This window comes from Triplophysa rosa, linkage group LG22 (assembly GCF_024868665.1).
Source record: "Triplophysa rosa linkage group LG22, Trosa_1v2, whole genome shotgun sequence".
Classification (NCBI taxonomy): Eukaryota; Metazoa; Chordata; class Actinopteri; order Cypriniformes; family Nemacheilidae; genus Triplophysa; species Triplophysa rosa.
The window spans coordinates 18,499,268-18,515,854 of NC_079911.1; the positions used below are offsets into that span (position 1 = coordinate 18,499,268).

At 39.3% G+C, this 16,587-nt stretch overlaps 3 protein-coding genes across 3 annotated transcripts; 2 read left to right on the top strand and 1 right to left on the bottom strand.

Annotated features, from left to right (window-relative positions):
• Positions 1-361: 361 nt before the first annotated feature.
• mier3a (mesoderm induction early response 1, family member 3 a) lies at positions 362-8,081 on the top strand. The gene is made up of 13 exons (XM_057321734.1): positions 362-419; positions 1,471-1,495; positions 1,624-1,769; positions 1,930-2,064; positions 2,148-2,268; positions 2,351-2,424; positions 2,598-2,667; positions 2,777-2,922; positions 3,196-3,277; positions 3,407-3,501; positions 3,601-3,728; positions 3,883-4,028; positions 5,004-8,081. Exons 1-13 carry the CDS (start codon positions 411-413, stop codon positions 5,444-5,446), a joined length of 1,620 nt encoding a protein of 539 aa, XP_057177717.1. The 5' UTR covers positions 362-410; the 3' UTR covers positions 5,447-8,081.
• Positions 8,082-8,344: 263 nt separating this feature from the next.
• setd9 (SET domain containing 9) lies at positions 8,345-11,198 on the bottom strand. Its single transcript, XM_057321791.1, has 6 exons — positions 9,914-11,198; positions 9,492-9,811; positions 9,016-9,139; positions 8,808-8,923; positions 8,609-8,714; positions 8,345-8,523 (listed from the first exon to the last, which is right to left on the bottom strand). The coding sequence occupies exons 1-6, from the start codon at positions 10,018-10,020 to the stop codon at positions 8,436-8,438; spliced, it is 861 nt and encodes a 286-aa protein (XP_057177774.1). The 5' UTR covers positions 10,021-11,198; the 3' UTR covers positions 8,345-8,435.
• A 117-nt stretch (positions 11,199-11,315) lies between these two features.
• Positions 11,316-15,216, top strand: pdxp (pyridoxal (pyridoxine, vitamin B6) phosphatase). The gene is made up of 2 exons (XM_057321790.1): positions 11,316-12,155; positions 13,519-15,216. Exons 1-2 carry the CDS (start codon positions 11,402-11,404, stop codon positions 13,842-13,844), a joined length of 1,080 nt encoding a protein of 359 aa, XP_057177773.1. The 5' UTR covers positions 11,316-11,401; the 3' UTR covers positions 13,845-15,216.
• Positions 15,217-16,587: the final 1,371 nt, after the last annotated feature.

Below are 16,587 nucleotides of genomic sequence, written 5' to 3' on the forward strand. Positions count from 1 at the left end.
TAAATTGATCACAAGAATCTTTAGTTGAGGAAAAAATAATAACTTAAGTCATTTCATATTACAAATATAACTGTAAGAAATTCTTAAGAATTTGCCAGACCTGATAACTTCACATATAACATACTTTTAATTACCTGCAAAAAAAGTTTATAAAAAATCAGAAATAAGTCATTTCATGTAACTTCACAACATTTGAACGCCTAATGAACGCTCAGGTGATTAAATTAATTGGAATATAGTTTTTCGACGTCGACCAGCGCTTTTCTAACATCCAATCCGGTGTCCTGCTTGCCGTGCGCGTCAAACGTGGCAGCCAATCAGAACGAACCAGCGAAAATAGCCTAACGTCATTGGTTGGCAGCGTCAATCCGGGTTTCGTAAAGCCAGTTTAGGAGCCGAGAGATACCAAGATGGCGGAGGTAAGTTAAAAAATAGGGGGAAGGCGACATATTTTGGTCGTCATTTTATTGCACCACCGTCCATTATTGTGGGTTTTTTTGTGCCCGATTACACGCAATAGTATCTTATCTTTAGATAAAGGCCCGTTTGGTGGAGATTTTAACGGTTCTGGCCGTTTAATAGAGGGGTCAAAGCATCGATGGGGCCTCTGTAGCGTCGAGCGCTCAGGTCGGGCGTCAGATCTCACTGAGCTCGAGCGGCCAGAGTCTCATCAGAGCTGCCGCCGCTAGTTTATGAAATTATTTCATTTCTTGCTATTCGTAATTTTTCAATGTTTCCTTGTTTTTTTTTTCTTTACCAGTATACGCCGGTGTAATGAATTATTTTTTCTTTACTGCAGAACCGTATTGATAGATGCTGAAAAGTGACGACATCAAAGCATTAATATGTTTGATGTTAATATAAAACATGATGCTACAGTGGTTAGAATGAGAAATGGCTTTTAGACGGAAAACCAATGACAATTCTGAAATAACTGCGGTGTTATATCTCATTGGCTTATTAGTGTGGTTCTGTTATATTATGTTATATTACATTTAATAACGGATATGTAATGTTTAACTGAAGAATATTAGAGTTAAATAATCCTGTTTGTAATCTGTAGCTTTTGACTATTTGTTTATCTTATGCCGTCCTGAAGTTTGTTGAATTTATGACACCTGTGAAAAACAAACGAAATTAAATGATTATAATTAATAACTAAAAGTTATTAATTTTTATATTATAAGCTATGTAATTAATTATTTATCTCCTTGACAAAATTACCATGGTAACTAGTTTATGCCCATTTTTTTTACCTCAGTTATACTTGCTAAACTGGCATGGGATTTACAAATAAAGCACAATTTCTGAATCTCTATATCTCATATTATCATATTGCAGTAATAATTATCCATGTATTGACTGAAATGTTGATGTTTACCAGGGAAAATTTTGTAACGGATGTTAATAATGGTATAATTCTATATATTTTCTCATCAAATTGAAATTGATTTCCTTTTTCATTTTCAGGCTTCCTTGGGAAGTACAAGCCCAGGTCATTTGTCCTCAATATCTATTAAATCGAATCAAAATATTTATTGTATAATTGTATCATAAATATGAGCTGTTTGCAAAAAAACATCTTTCAACAGATTTTGTAATCATATATAAATATTTTTTTAGTTGGCTCTTTGTCATCGGAAGATCATGATTTCGACCCGACGGCGGAGATGCTGGTGCACGATTATGACGATGAGCAGACGTTAGAGGAGGAGGAGATGAGGGAATCCGAGTCAAACGGGAGCTCAGAAATCGCTGATCTGGAGAAGGTTTGCTTTCATTTATAGTCAGTCCAGGGGTGGAGTGCAACTTGGTCTGCTACTGATTATTAGCTATTATGATGGCTAATAATGTAATTTTGTACTAGGGCTTGCTATTTATTTTTGTTTTAATCATTTTGAACATCATCTCAATGTTTATTTTTTACAGGAGGGGAATATGCCATTGGAAGAATTGTTGGCTTTGTACAGATATGAAGCAGTGGACAGTGCTCTTGGGGGGTCGAGTGCGGACAGTTCTTCTGTAGAGCTGACCGATGACCTGCCTGACATGACGTTGGATAAAGTGAGTTAACAGTAGTTACAACAAAACTGTGATCTTGAGATAAATCGGATACAATAAGAAATGTGTTTCTAATGTTCTAACAGGAGGAGATTGCTAAAGATCTTCTGTCTGGAGATGATGAAGAAACTCAGTCTTCTGCCGATGACCTCACACCGTCTGTGACGTCACACGAAACCAACGATTTCTTCCCCAGGACCCTTCGCTGTAAGCATGCAGTTGTCTTTTGATGTGTTCTTTGGTATGTTATTCAATTGTTTGTATTGATGAAATATTCTATTTATTTCAGCTAACGCTGTTTATGACGGAGACAAAGAATCTGAAGGTGAAGATGAAGGTTTGAACCCTGAGGATTCTCGCAAGGTGAGGAAGAGCAATACAACAGATATGAAGAATAAAGCTAAGCTTGTCGTTTGCTCATAAAGAGATTTTTTTCTGTCCTTATCATTGTTATCTTAAATGGGTACAAATGTTTCTCATATTTTGTGATCAAGATCATTGTGTGTTTTTATTAATTTTTCCTATTGGTTTCACAGGAAATCATGGTGGGATCTAATTATCAGGCAGAAATTCCTGCTCTTGCCTGTTATAATGATGAGGAAAAAGGTGAGTTGATGTATTCAAATGGGATTAATTACAGATACTAATATGTAGACGCATAAAGTACTCTCCATATATTCATGTAGTAATGCCTCAAACTAATTCTGTTCTCCAGTATATGAAGAAGAAGATCAGATGCTGTGGCGGCCAGGCATGTTGTCCGAGTCTAAAATGAAGAGTTTCCTGCGGGATGCTGCTGCAGGTGTAGACGGAAAGATGCAGGCAAATGCAGATTGTTCTCTCGTCAAAGACAATGAGCAGGTAAATAACACAGCCGTATTTTTAAAAGAACCAGAGACGCATCATTAAATGCATTCGCATTTCATTTATCTCGAGGGTTATTGCATTTACATTTTATGCATTTGGCAGGGTTATTAGCTACGGATATATTCTTGTTGTAGGGATTTAGATTCATTTCTTTAAAAAGCATGTTTTTTGTACTGTGACGATTTTTTTTATTTTTGTAGTTGTGAGGAATGTGTAGCTGTGTCTATACAAGAGAATCATCAGATTCAACCTGTTTGATTTCTTTAGGCCTTATATGAGCTAATGAAGTGTAACTACAATGTCCAAGAAGCTCTTGAACACCATCGAAGCAATGAAAAATCTACAAAGGGTAAGTAGATATACAAAAACACTGCTATGTAGAAGAAATCAAAATTACGTTATTGCTAATTGTAAGACAATGGACAAATATGAGTATTGGTAAGTTTATTAGGTGTGAAATGTAATTGTTTCACAATAGGTGAGATGCTTCCATGGTCTGAAGAAGAATGCAGGAATTTTGAGCATGCTCTTCTGTTATATGAGAAGAACTTCCACCTCATCCAGAAACACAAAGTAATATTCTGATCATAACAATAAGCACAATAAGTTGAATTTGATAATACAATTTTGGTTTATCCTCCTTTAAAATGTTTTTTTCCCCCTAATTTTAAGGTCAATACAAGGACGGTGGCCGAGTGCGTCGCATTTTACTACATGTGGAAGAAGTCGGAACGATTTGACTTTTTTGTCCAGCAAAATCGATTTGGCAAAAAGAAGTTCAGCAGCTATCCCGGCGTTACGTGAGTTTCTCAAATGGTTATTCTCAAACAACCAATAATCTTTTATTCGGTTCTCTATAATCCTAAAGCAGAGTGCTTCTAGATTTGTTCATTAGCCAGAATGATGTCCTCTGGAACTTGAAGTCTTATCATTCTGTATGGTTTGTGTGTGCAGGGACCTGATGGACCGGTTGGTGGATGAAGCCGAGGGTTTGGTGGATGGATCAGCATCTATTTGTTCCTCCAGTAGCGGCAGGACAGAACCTGCAACTGAACAACAGTTGAACATCCTGAACTCCATCACAGCCAGTGACCTCTCTGGTACGTTCCCAACACCAGATGTCTTTATTTCTGTTACACGGGGCAAAATAAAGTCACTTCCAGAGGCAGTTTAGTTTAGTACGGTGATGACTTTATAATCTGCCCTGATGAAAAGACCTAGAACACATGTATTAAAGTAAATGGAGTCAGTGTCGATTTCATGTTGACTTGTGCATGTAAAAAGATGTGTAGATGTGTTTACGGATGACATTTAAGTTGCAAATCGAGACATTTTCGCTCTGTGATAAAAGGCTTTAAAGGTTGAGTAGGCAATCCTGTCCAGAAACGTTTTTTTGTCATGCTGGTTGGAAGTCTCTTAACATCCTGATAGCAATCAATAAGTGAAGTGATACATTGGTATTTTTATAATTATATATCGTCTGTGAAAGGCATAGGACCAAAAAACGTTCGCCCAATCATTGCCCTCGGTCATGTGTCCATTTTCAGTCAACGTATTTTATATCCCACTGCGCACCCTGTTCACGCAGACACCATACGTCATCAGCGTGGTCACATACCCTGTGCCCTCTACCATGTACCAGGTAGGTACATGTTATGATTAGATCTTGCTGGGTTTTGATTGTTTCTTATGTAGTTTGTGGACCTTTATGTATTACATCGTTACCCAGCGTCTAACGGGAACTATGCTGCATCTAATCCCGTTTTAAAGCTGTTGTTTACGATATCGGCCTTCACTATTGTAGTAACATTATTTACTTTGTATTGTCACATGTTCTCACTAGTGAATGAGACATGATTTAATTGGAATTGATCCAAGAGCTTCTGGTTTGTGCGCGTTCATGTGTTTTGGCTTTGGACGGCGATTCGCATGGAGGGTGGGATCATGATTTCAGTGCTAGCAGGCTAAAGTTTGCATCTTACCAAATCGTCTATTCTGCCTTTAGGTCACATCTTTTGTTTAAAACAGACTGTTCTTTTTCGTAAATATGTTTTTTTTATTCTCCCTGCACACAGCGCTGACAAGTACAGTCGCCTCTGTGTGCAATCCAGCAGACGTCAGCTGTCTGGACTCTTACAACTTCCCTCCTCTGGACGGGCTGCACCGCGGATCCCTGAGCCACGACGAACCGCTCAACTACTCCAGCAACGGAGATGGCGACTGCTTAAACCTGCTGGAGACCGGCTTCTATCATTCGGACCTGGGTCAGCTCAACGTGTGCGGAGAGGACTGCGAGCGACCGCCAGCCAAGCGGCTGAAGATGGGTCTGTCCGAACCGTTTATAAACGACCTGTCGGTGGGCAGCAGGAACATGGACTTTGAAAGCCGCAGGCACCACATAACGAGTGCCAAAATGGCGGTTTCTGTCACTGACTTTGGCGGTTTATCGCCCAGCGAGGCCAGCGGCTACATGGCCACGCACACACTACATCAGCACACAGCGCTGCAGACAGAGTAACGTCTCGCACCCGCGCAACCTCACGGGACCACCTGCAATCAAACGTGTACATAGCCACTTCCTGGAAATTCCCTTTTTGGTTTTCGTCTGTAAATTTTTATTTTCCAGTTATATACGTGTGTGTGTATATATGTACAGATGTATTCTTTCTTAGATTTTTTTTACTATGACATCAGTGATGTCTTATTGTACAGATTTAAATCTTGATTTCTCAAGAGTTAATACAGCCATTTATTTCGAGTCTTGAATTTTGGAAGTGTCATAATGTGTCTACGTCCGAATACTGTGGAGAAATGAACTTGTTGTCGCAGAACCTTCGGCAGGCGATGAGATTTTTCTAGCCATGGTGATATGCTGTCTGATCGGCCTATCTTTTGTGGTACGCATCAGTGTTTACAGGCGTTTGTACCTGGCTCTTGTAGCGGTTACTGCAGAGCTCTGGGAATCTACCGTCTGAACGCCATTTACTTTACGACCACTGTTGTTCGAGCCATTTTTTTTCAGCTCTGTTTAGTTTTGTTTAAATCCTTTCATTCAGCATCAAGACACTGGGAATGTTTTTTTTATCAAGATATGTCCTGTTATCTCTGCCATTCATGGGAGATTTTTGGTAGAATAGACCACAAGCGATTCATGGAATTTGTGAACCATCGCAATGGTTCTAGCAAACAGGCCCTCAATGAAAATCTAAACCATTATAAAAACCTGTTTGAGGTATAAAACACACTGCGATGATGTGTTATTTTTCTATTTCACATATTTATTAGAGTTCTTTATATGCTCCCTATGTAACTTTGCTTTATTAGATGGTGGTTAGTAAATAGATGTATTTATTGCAGTGAAGACCATTGGACTGCGTTATGGTCAGTACAGAGGATTTTTACCTCTGTAATGTTTTTTGTTATCCTAAAATTGTTGTGAAATGACTGGCACATGTTATGTTTTGTTTTCGAATGTGTACAAGATGATCACTATTTATTTAAATGTTGTTTGCAGGGATATCTTAAACGTATCATAGGTTGAAAACATTGGAGCAGAATCTACCACAGTTTATCTGTTCCCATTATTAACCAATTATGCAAAGTTGTAAATTATTTCTTTTTGTTGTCTGCCTTTTTTCATCCCTGCGTTCACTGCCTGGTTCTCCCGCGGCGGATGTTTCTACAGTCTTTGAGCTTTGCTTTTGAGACCTTCACAAAGGCCTGCAAGCACTGACCCAACATAATCTATGCATCTGACATTAGAACCTGCTGTCAAAGCGCTTGTTGACTGTATATCAACCAGTGAAAATGACTACATTAATGTTTCCGTATACGTGGATGGTCTGGAGAGTTGGTTACGCCGTGAACAGATTAAATAGATCCATTTAAACTCAACAGTTTGTCCACACGTTTGATTTTCCCCCTTCCTCAATTGTATTTACCCCCAAGCTTTTCGTTTCGAAGCTTCACGTGCTCTCGTATGGCAATAATTTGTTAATATGTACAGATAGCCACATACCTTCCTGTTTGGTTTTCTTCCTCGGCAAACAGACTTGAACTTGAAAATGTAATTCTGTGCTTTTGAGTCTGTATGTACGCCACAAGAATGCCTTCTTTACTTTCCCTAATGTTCGTCTGACTTTATTCTTCACAAGAGATTTGCTTAAGAAGAGATTTATTTATTTATTCACTCAACTGCAAGTGGGTGGTGTATGTTACGGTATACGAGTGAAATAAAATGTTGCTCTGTGAACATCATTGTTGCTATGTCGTGGTCCTCGTGGAGACACGTCAGATAGGTAGTGGGCTTAGTTGAATGTACAGTATTATTTCAGCTTAGGGATTTATTCAACTCGTCCGATGGCGAATGTTTTCCAGTTAAGGCAGAACCCAGTTTTGCAGTGTTGCCTTAACGCTCGTTCAAAAACTTGCATGTCGAATCTACCTGGAGAACGCTCAAAGACAATGTCCTCCCAGGGCCGAACGAGAGACGTTCCCTGGTTGTGATCAATTATGTACGGTCTATTTTCAAACCTGCAGACTATTCCAGGATGGTGACTTAGAACGGCTTGTGCTTTGTCTGTAAAATTGTGTTTCCTTGTATCTTATGGCCAGAATTCTCCATATTTTTATTATTTTTGTCTTTACATACTTGAAGGATGTGTATCGATACTTAATTTTAAATACATTTTATACAATATTCTCCAATTCAGTCCTGTAGGTTGTGCAATTTCTCCTGTTCCTCCGAGAATTGATCGAAGAGCTTTAGGAAATTGTGTTTGTGCAGTCATTTATGTCCAAAGTTTGTATAAAAAATTGCTTAAAAATGAAATTGTAACGTAGTATTGGTCTGCTTCCAGGGAACATTTTTACATTTTAAAACCTTCCCTTCTCTTTGGAATGGTTTACATTTTTGTTTGATATCATTCTTTGTTCCCATTTGAATGTTTTTTTTTGAAGGAGGAATAATTGGTTACGGTTCGGTTCAACACTTTGATGTTAAAAAATTCTAGTGTTAATAGACAATCAAATGGCAGTTGATATTCAAAAGGACATTTTATCATTCTTAATGTTTGTACATAGGCACTGTTCTTGTTTTCTTGGTTTTTTATGTTGTACTTAACTGGCAAACCGTTCCGGGAATAAACTTCTGGATATATAACAGTGTTGCTGAGTTTTTTAAATGTGAGGGCTGAATTTTTAGAGCCTTTCCAAGATCATTCATATCAGCTTTTTCTTTATTCAAAATATAAATGCGTCTTTTTATTTGAAATATAATTTACACTTTGCGGGTGAGATTCAACCAATCATGAACCACAGAACTTTAATCATTTGAAAGAATAAATTCTTATATTTCATTTATCTTTTTGTCAAAACTAAGCTTGATTTTAAGAATTTTACACACACCTTTGCTATAAAAAAACTTTAATATATGTAATTATTATATATATATTATATTTGCTGATCACAACTCAGAAACAACCATACAATAGATTACAAAGCTTTATTTAATGCACAATTGTGTAGTAGTTGGAGAACAATTCTTCACCTCTTCTGATATCTCTCAGTGACACAAGAACCACAGTACGCAAAAGTCTGCAAGAGAAAGTGAAATTCAGAATGGACACTATCGTGACCAAAATGAAACAATATCCTTAAAAAATGTAATCTGTCATCTTGCCTTTGTGTATCAGATTTATAGTTAATATTTGGCAGATACTGACGAAGCTCAAGAGGAAATTCATTCGGCACATCAAACTCTTGATAGCACACATTCGCCTCTCTCTCTATAGAAAATAAATGTTTTGTTACAGTCTAATTTTTTGCACATCAAAGCAGCTTTATTCATTGTATCATTTTATCGTGAAACCCCCACTTGCCATTCGAGCAGTTGTTCACATACTGTCCCACAGCAAAAGGGTTCACAGGGTGAGAGGTCAACCAGGAACAGTCACTTAGATGAAAAGGACCGACCCTATCTCGTCCACTGCAGGATCTGTTAAGCAATTCTTTACTCAATTAAATTGTTTCTTTTGCATATTTATGCACATGAGACGTGTATAAATACGTATTAGGATCTGTGCTCACCGATACACTGCTTTAGATACAGCCTTGTCATTTCCATCAATTAAAATACCATCAATGCATCTAAAAACAAATGGATTTTTGATTGACTGAAAAAAGATAGGCTCATCTGCTTGATATATTGTGCCTGTGAAAAGAAAAAACAGCACATGTTAATGTGCTGGTAAAAAGAAATAAAAACAGATATGTCGACCGCCTTCCCTTGAATGTCTTGACACACGTGGACACTGAAACACTTGAAAATAAAACGAAAATCTTTAAATGAGTCGAACATGGAAGAGTGTCTCTGAAGAACTAACTTACACCGCTCGGCGGAAGGATATTTTTATCAGCATCATTTGCCTAACAACACCCTCGGCTTTAACGGTTTTATTTTGACTGGATTCTTGGTGCTATTTGACTTAAAAGTGAAGAGTAATCCTTCACCTTTTCTCAGGGGAAAGGTAATAAAATATATGGAACTGTATTCGTTAACTTACCTGGATACATTGCGACAACGTTTCCCTTCCGCACGTGTCCACCTGTCACAAACACACCGGTTCCCGCGCCCTGCAGTGAACTGCGCTTTCTCTCGATACTGAAGCCTAAAGTCCTCATAATTACTGCACGAGAGTCACGACACTGCTCGTGCCCATCGCTGCTGTAGATCTGCGAGCGCGCAGGAAGCAGCCGTAGCAGTTCACGTCGACTTTGCAGGTCATTTCTCAAGAGTTCAGTGAATAAACACACGAGGGATGCAAACACCTGCTCGTCCTGGATTAACTTGTCTTGCGAGCGACCTTTCACCTGACGAAGAGTTCTGCAAGACCAAAACTCTTCTGATTTACTTGAACTTTACTTTGTGTACATCACCATGTCTATGTGTGCAAAACCTGGTGAAAAAACACAAGTTAAACGGTACCTCTGGTTTTTCTGTAGGTTTACAGCTATCCAGGGGACAAATCTGTGCCTGTAGGACTTCCATCTCACTTCAAATGCTTTAAAAAGCGTTTTAATCATATCAGTCATATTTATTGCAGAGATGTAGTTTCTAGCTTACAAACAGCTGCGTATCGCCTCTCACGTGGCTGACGTCAGGACTGCACTTTAAACACACACCGTTACACGTGAACGGGGAGCTGCGGCTTTTCTGCTTAAAAAGCACAAAACCAAATTTACTGGTGTTCTTTCTGAACCGATCTTAAGAGAAATGTTCCGATTACCACCTAGAACCCCCGCAGATTGCTCCAGTTTACTTGTATTTTTAACCTTGCTCTCCCAATATGTCGGCGATCTGGTCAACGCGGCGTCCGCACGACTGCCTCCTAGCAGTTGGGGGGGAAAACTATTTCTTTTTTTTTTTAATCAATGATTAAGCAATAGTAACTCGATAAAAAAATTAAGCAAAGAGGTAATGCCGTTTTTTATTTAATATAGAAGCACGATGCTTGAGATTTAATCTCAGATTCCCCTTTCCCAATTTGCTGCTCGGTTTAACAGTATGTTTACATAAACTGCATACGAATAGTTAATTTCCAAAATGAGATAACTCCGTCAAAAATCATGTTTTTTTATTGTGCATTTCCAATTAATATCAATCAAACTGCAGTTGGTTTGTTTTAATTTAAGCCAGAATAACAAAACAAAAAAAACAGCTAACTAACACAATAAAAACATGATAGCATAATAAAAAACATGATTTTTGACAAATAAAAAACGGAGTTATCTCATTTTGGAAACAAACTCTTATCTTTAAACAGACTAATAAGCTCGTTGCACTACCTCACATCTGCACGGTTGTATATTTCACTGGTTTGCACTCTTACCTGCCATTACCTATTTTCTTTTTTTAAAATATCCCTGCTTGTAAAAGTTGTATTTTACATATATATAATCTGTATTTTTACATATATTTTATTCTGTGTAGTGTTATTTGTATGCACCATGGGTCTGAGAGGATGGGTCTAACCTCCGGAGGACCAAAGTACACTATTGTGAAATTTATTGTTATATGATCTCGATATACGATGATAAAAGTAACAGATACCACGTGATACAGTCGTCTACATGGGCTGCTTTATCTGCGGCTCTGCACACTAATTTCCCCTGAATCATGACGTGTTTTAATAGATACTGAATTAAAAATACAACGTGAAAATGTCAATGGTAAGAATGACCCGCCCCAGCCGTTTCATAATGTGCGTTCGTACGAAACCGCATTTCTGGGTATTGTACAGCAAAACCTTGCTTTAATAATCGATCATAAAGCGTTTCAGTCGCCTTCTGATTGGGCGACGCCGAGGAAGAGGCGTGCTTGTTTGGAACTCATCAAACGTGATTGGTCACTCCTCGTCGCCCGTGTCCCGCCCCCTCCGGTGTAACGCAATGGCAGCGCTGGTGAAACGCTTAAATGCGCGGTGTTTGCCTCTGCTGTCGTTCCACTAACTGGCTGCGTACATTAAAGGTGACGTGTACGGCATTCTCCGCGCGTTGGAATAAAAAAGGACGCGATTTATCCCTCGTAATCATAGGAGCTCGAGCCAGCAGAATGGCAGGCGCGGCGGGTGGCGGCGGCGGCGGCAGGGGCTGCGTGACGCTCCGCGGCTCTCAGTTCCGGGACCTGCTGGACGCGAAGCACAACGTGCTGTTCGACTGCGACGGCGTCATCTGGAACGGCGAGACGGCCGTGACCGGAGCTCCGGAGGTGGTCAGCCTACTCAAACAGCGGGGCAAACGCGTGTTCTTCGTCACCAACAACTGCACCAGGCCCCGGGAGAGCTACGTGCAGAAGTTCAGCCGCCTGGGCTTCACGGACGTGGCGGAGGAGGAGATCTTCAGCTCCGCGTACTGCTCCGCCGCGTACCTGCGGGACGTGGCGAGGGTCCAGGGGAAGGTCTATGTGATCGGATGCAGCGGGGTGGTGAGGGAGCTGCAGGATGCTGGGGTGCACGTCGTCGAGGAGGTCGGGGACGATGAACCGGGTACCAACATCTCCAACTGTCCACTGGATCCGGACGTCAAAGCTGTGCTGGTGGGCTACGACGAGAATTTTACCTTCATGAAACTGGCCAAAGCCTGCTGCTACCTGAGGAACTCTGAATGCCTGTTTTTGGCCACTGATCCGGACCCGTGGCACCCGCTGAGGGGGGGAAGAATCACTCCAGGTACTGAAATGAAGTCTTTTATCTGTTTGTTGACGAGTCGTTTATTGGCGGTGTGATTGAGGATGCAATTGTCTAAAAACTGAATTAGGAGCAAGCATTTATGCAAGCGAAGGACAACATAGAAAACATGGATCTCTTTCCGTTAGATATATATAGATATATACTATAGTTTCAGTGCATACCCGTATAGAAAAGCCACATTCGTTTCACATATGTGGTGGTCAAATTTTGAAGCGTATGTTTTTTTGTGAGAATCCCATGGGATCATGTGAAATTAATGTGTTTAACACCAGATTTGATAGCAATAGGAGTGAGATTTCTTGGTAACGTTGCAATAATAAGTTCTATTTGTTAATGCATTGATTAGCTAACATGAACTAACAATGAACAATACAGCATTTATTAATCTTAGTTCATGTTGATTTCAGCATTTACTAATTCATGTTTAAAACCTGTTAACATTAGTTAATTCACCATGAACTTGTATTGTATTGGCAGTTAGTAACATTACCAAGGATGAATAAATGCTGAAAAACTATACTGTTCATTGTTAGCAGTGTTGGGTTTAACTAGTTGCTAAGTAATTAGTTACTGTAATTTAATTACTTTTCCCTTGAAAAAGTAAAGTAAGGGATTACTCTTATTTTTCTGTAATTTAATTACAGTTACTTTTGATGTAATTAAACTAAATACTTTGTGCAATATATGTGTGTAATAGTGGAATATTTGACTGAATCAAAAGAGCCGTTTCATGTCTGTCCTTGAATCACTGAACTAATCAAGGTTGATGTAGGATATAGAAAGTAATTAGTAATAAGTAATTAAATACTTTTTGGAGAGAGTAATTTGTACAGTAATCTAATTACACTATTGAATATGTAATTAGTAACTAGTAATCAATTACTTTTTGAGAGTAACTTACCCAACACTGATTGTTAGTTCATGTTAGTTAGTTAGTGCATTTACTAATGTTAACAAATACCTTAATAAAAGACCTTATTGTAAAGTGTTACCGATTTCTTTTCTCATGTTTTCTCAAATATTTCACGATGCAGAATTAACCGATCAATAGTGGTCCTAAATATGCCTCATTTCCTTCTTGGCTTTGGATTTCCCTCTTGATCCAGGCCCGTTTTTGGATCTATTCGTCCCTTACGTTAGATGGTCTCTTTCAAGACATCAAACTCTCAATCTATCTCTATCCTACGTTCTTTTGTGAGAAATGTACTCTAAAAAGAATGGTTGACAGGTTTTTCATTGTTCCATTGTGTTTCTGGAAATCCGCTGGTGCTCTATTCAGCAATGTTCAGTACGTCAGCGATGTTTTCTTTTTAAACGTGGCCAACTTCACATTTCTCTGCAGGTTCTGGCAGTCTCACGGCAGCTTTGGAAACCGCTAGCAGCAGGAAGGCGACGGTCATCGGCAAGCCCGGCCGCTTCATGTTTGAGTGCATAGCGAGCCAGTTCGACCTGGACCCCGCTCGCTCGCTGATGGTCGGCGACCGTTTAGAGACGGACATTCTCTTTGGCAGCAACTGTGGTCTGTCCACCATGCTCACCCTCACCGGCGTCTCCACCATGGAGGAGGCGCAGAAGTATAAAGACAGCGAGTCACCCGAGCACAAGGGCTGCGTACCAGATTACGTGGTCGAGTCCATCGCTGATTTCCTGGAGGCTCTGGAGGAGTAGCCGCTCTGGGGTGGGGGGCGGGGGGCTTTCATTGCTGTATTTCCAGTTTCAATCCCAATGCTCTTTCTTAAGATGTACAGTATGGTTTAAGTGTCGCTGTAACCCTCGCGTCAATCTCATGAAATCTGATGGCATGGATGTAATTTGTCGTGTTTGACACACAAAATGCCTCATCGAACGCCGGACGCTCACCTTAAATGTTCTGGGGCAGTTGTGTATGCTTTTAGAGCTGTCCTGCCTACATGATGTTATCAGTGCTGGTTAGTTGTTTCAGTTTAACGTAAAAAAGACGTAAAAAAGACGTTAAAAAAGTTGATTTTGTGAATAACGCACTTTTAGATTCTCAAACACTGATGCTTTACCACCCTGTACGTTTAGTTTGGCAAGGGGGAACATTCAGTGTAAGTTATCGGACCAATACACGGTAAACGGAGAGCAACCGCCTAACGTTTTATTTAGTAACAATTGTCTATTCTGAGGTTTCATTAACAGCACAATCGGTCCGAAGACAATCACATGTTTTCCCATGATGGTGGCATGTTAACAGTCGATCGCTGTTTGAACTTTACATTGTTAACATTTCTGTCCGTGCTGGTGATAGTTATGATGCACTGTGCTCGTGTCAATTTGTACTCCGTAACGTTTCGAGCAGTATTCTAGTAAAGTCAGTTGTAGAGGTTAGAAGACTTTGGTGCCAATTTTGCATTTATTTATTTTTAAATTATATTTATATTAATTTTATTTCATTCATTGACTTGAATTGAATTGAATTAGTGGCGTTTCCTCGGGTAAGATATAGAATTCTTATTTTTATTGCCTACTTGGGTTTCAGCTGCCTTTACGTTTTTGATTTGAACAAGTGATGTTCAATTTTTCTGTTTAAGATGGCAAGTAATATTTTGACTCCATTAATGCAGTTCAGGTGAAAATCGAACACGAATCGTCCAGTGGTTCAGCTCCGCGTCTTCAAATAAAACTCAAAGCACAGTGTTTATAAAACCTCGGTGTGTAATATAGAACATCTGCAGTCAAAATAATGTGCCAAAAAACCCCACTGAATGTGATATTGCATGAATGATAGCTACATTGAATTGTGTGTTAAAAGGCCTGCATTTATTATAGTTAAAGCTATCCATTATGAACCGAACCATTTTTTAAAGCTTGGATCCTGAGTGATTAGTAGTCAATTGTTCATTGTCTTTAGCCATTGTGTCGTCTGAAAAGATTTAAAAGAGAAAGAATATAAATAAAAGGGACGCCCAACATCTGTAAATGCAAATGATAAATGTATACTGTGAAATGGTTTGACATTAGGCACTCTCTGTGTGTGGTGTAAATTCATTTTTTAATTAAAAAACGTCTCGTATCTGGAGTGTTTTTATCATTGTCTGACGGAGTTAATAGGCATTATACTTATGACATTTCATTTAAGAGCAGAATTAACTTATATCTCAGACACCATGCTAGCCAAACTGATGTCTTAGTTCTAGCTCTGTTATGGACACATTTATGTATTTGTTTCTAAACTCGCTCTCTCTTTTAAACGTGCACACGAGCATTGCTCATTTTGATTGTTAAGAAAATGGTTTCTCGTTTTTTGGTTTTGTGATTTTTGTGGCGACTTTCTAATGAAGTAAATCAAGACGTTCTGGAGTAAGCCTGAAGTAGGCTTTGAGGTGGTCTTGTTAAGTTCTTGTACCAGATGACAACAGTCTCCCTTCTCCTCTCGGTTAGGAAGTATTTCATGTACCCAATGTGTCCTTTGGCATTTCTTGCAAAGTCATGTCATACGAAGCCGTTAAAACAATGAAATGTCATGTTAGATGGAGCTTTGGTAACGTACAGATGGTTGATGTTGATAATGTTTTACAGGTTACAGATGCCTTTATTCGGATTGTATTGTATTTATTTAATGCAAGTATTCAACATTAAAGACACTGAGGTCTCCAGTTTCAAGATGGACCTTTCAAGAATCGAACAAATTGCACAGTGCCGTCTACAGACTACAACCAATTCACTCCTCTGATTATATGACAATAATAATTATTCTGCTTAATACAAATTTCTCAAACTCTGTTGAGGTGTAAAGAGTAACTGAAAACCACACTTGAGTAAAAGTACAGATACCTTGCAGTGAAAATGACTCCATTACAAGGTACAAGTTACAAATTCCAAAATGACTCGTGTAAAGAGTCTTAGGCCCGGTTTCACAGACAAGGCTTAAAGCTAGTCCCAGCCTAAAATGAATGTTTGACCGGTCTTAACCGAATATAACATGGCCAGAAATATATTAAAATAATTCGGTGTCATTGTCTTGTCTCAAGATGCCACTCAGTAATGTATTTTTCTAAGGCATTTTTATAAAAGCCACATAAATATCTTCATTCAACTAAGGCTTAGTCCTGGCTTAAGCTAAGCTGTGTCTGTGAAATCGGCCATTAGAGTATCTGATTTTAACAGTACTTGAGTATTTTACTCATGCTGAATGTAGGCTCTAAGCAGCACTAGTCCTCAACACTTGTCAGTGGAAAAACAAGAAAAGTTGATTCGTGAGGAGAGCAATCGCATCAAACTGGACACCTCAAAACGGCAACAAATCAAGGTCGACACCATAGCCTACGTCTATTACAAACACCCAAGTCTCAGTTAAGCTCTGCTCGGACAGTTTCTGACAGATGACTGTGGGCTGGAAAGTGGCACCGAGTCATCAGATCGCTCCATGTCACCATCCAGTGACTGGGAC

Excerpts from the sequence above, each read along its gene's own strand:
- mier3a (XM_057321734.1), top strand. Across the intron at positions 2,668-2,776 it reads TTATAATGATGAGGAAAAAG|TATATGAAGAAGAAGATCAG; the intron begins GTGAGTTGATGT and ends TCTGTTCTCCAG. Across the intron at positions 3,729-3,882 it reads AGCAGCTATCCCGGCGTTAC|GGACCTGATGGACCGGTTGG; the intron begins GTGAGTTTCTCA and ends TTGTGTGTGCAG.
- setd9 (XM_057321791.1), bottom strand. The coding sequence starts at position 10,020 with ATGACTGATATGATTAAAACGCTTTTTAAAGCATTTGAAGTGAGATGG. Across the intron at positions 8,715-8,807 it reads TGTGAACAACTGCTCGAATG|AGAGAGAGGCGAATGTGTGC; the intron begins GCAAGTGGGGGT and ends TATTTTCTATAG. Across the intron at positions 8,524-8,608 it reads TATAAATCTGATACACAAAG|ACTTTTGCGTACTGTGGTTC; the intron begins GCAAGATGACAG and ends TTTCTCTTGCAG.
- pdxp (XM_057321790.1), top strand. The coding sequence starts at position 11,402 with ATGCGCGGTGTTTGCCTCTGCTGTCGTTCCACTAACTGGCTGCGTACA. Across the intron at positions 12,156-13,518 it reads GGGGGGAAGAATCACTCCAG|GTTCTGGCAGTCTCACGGCA; the intron begins GTACTGAAATGA and ends ATTTCTCTGCAG.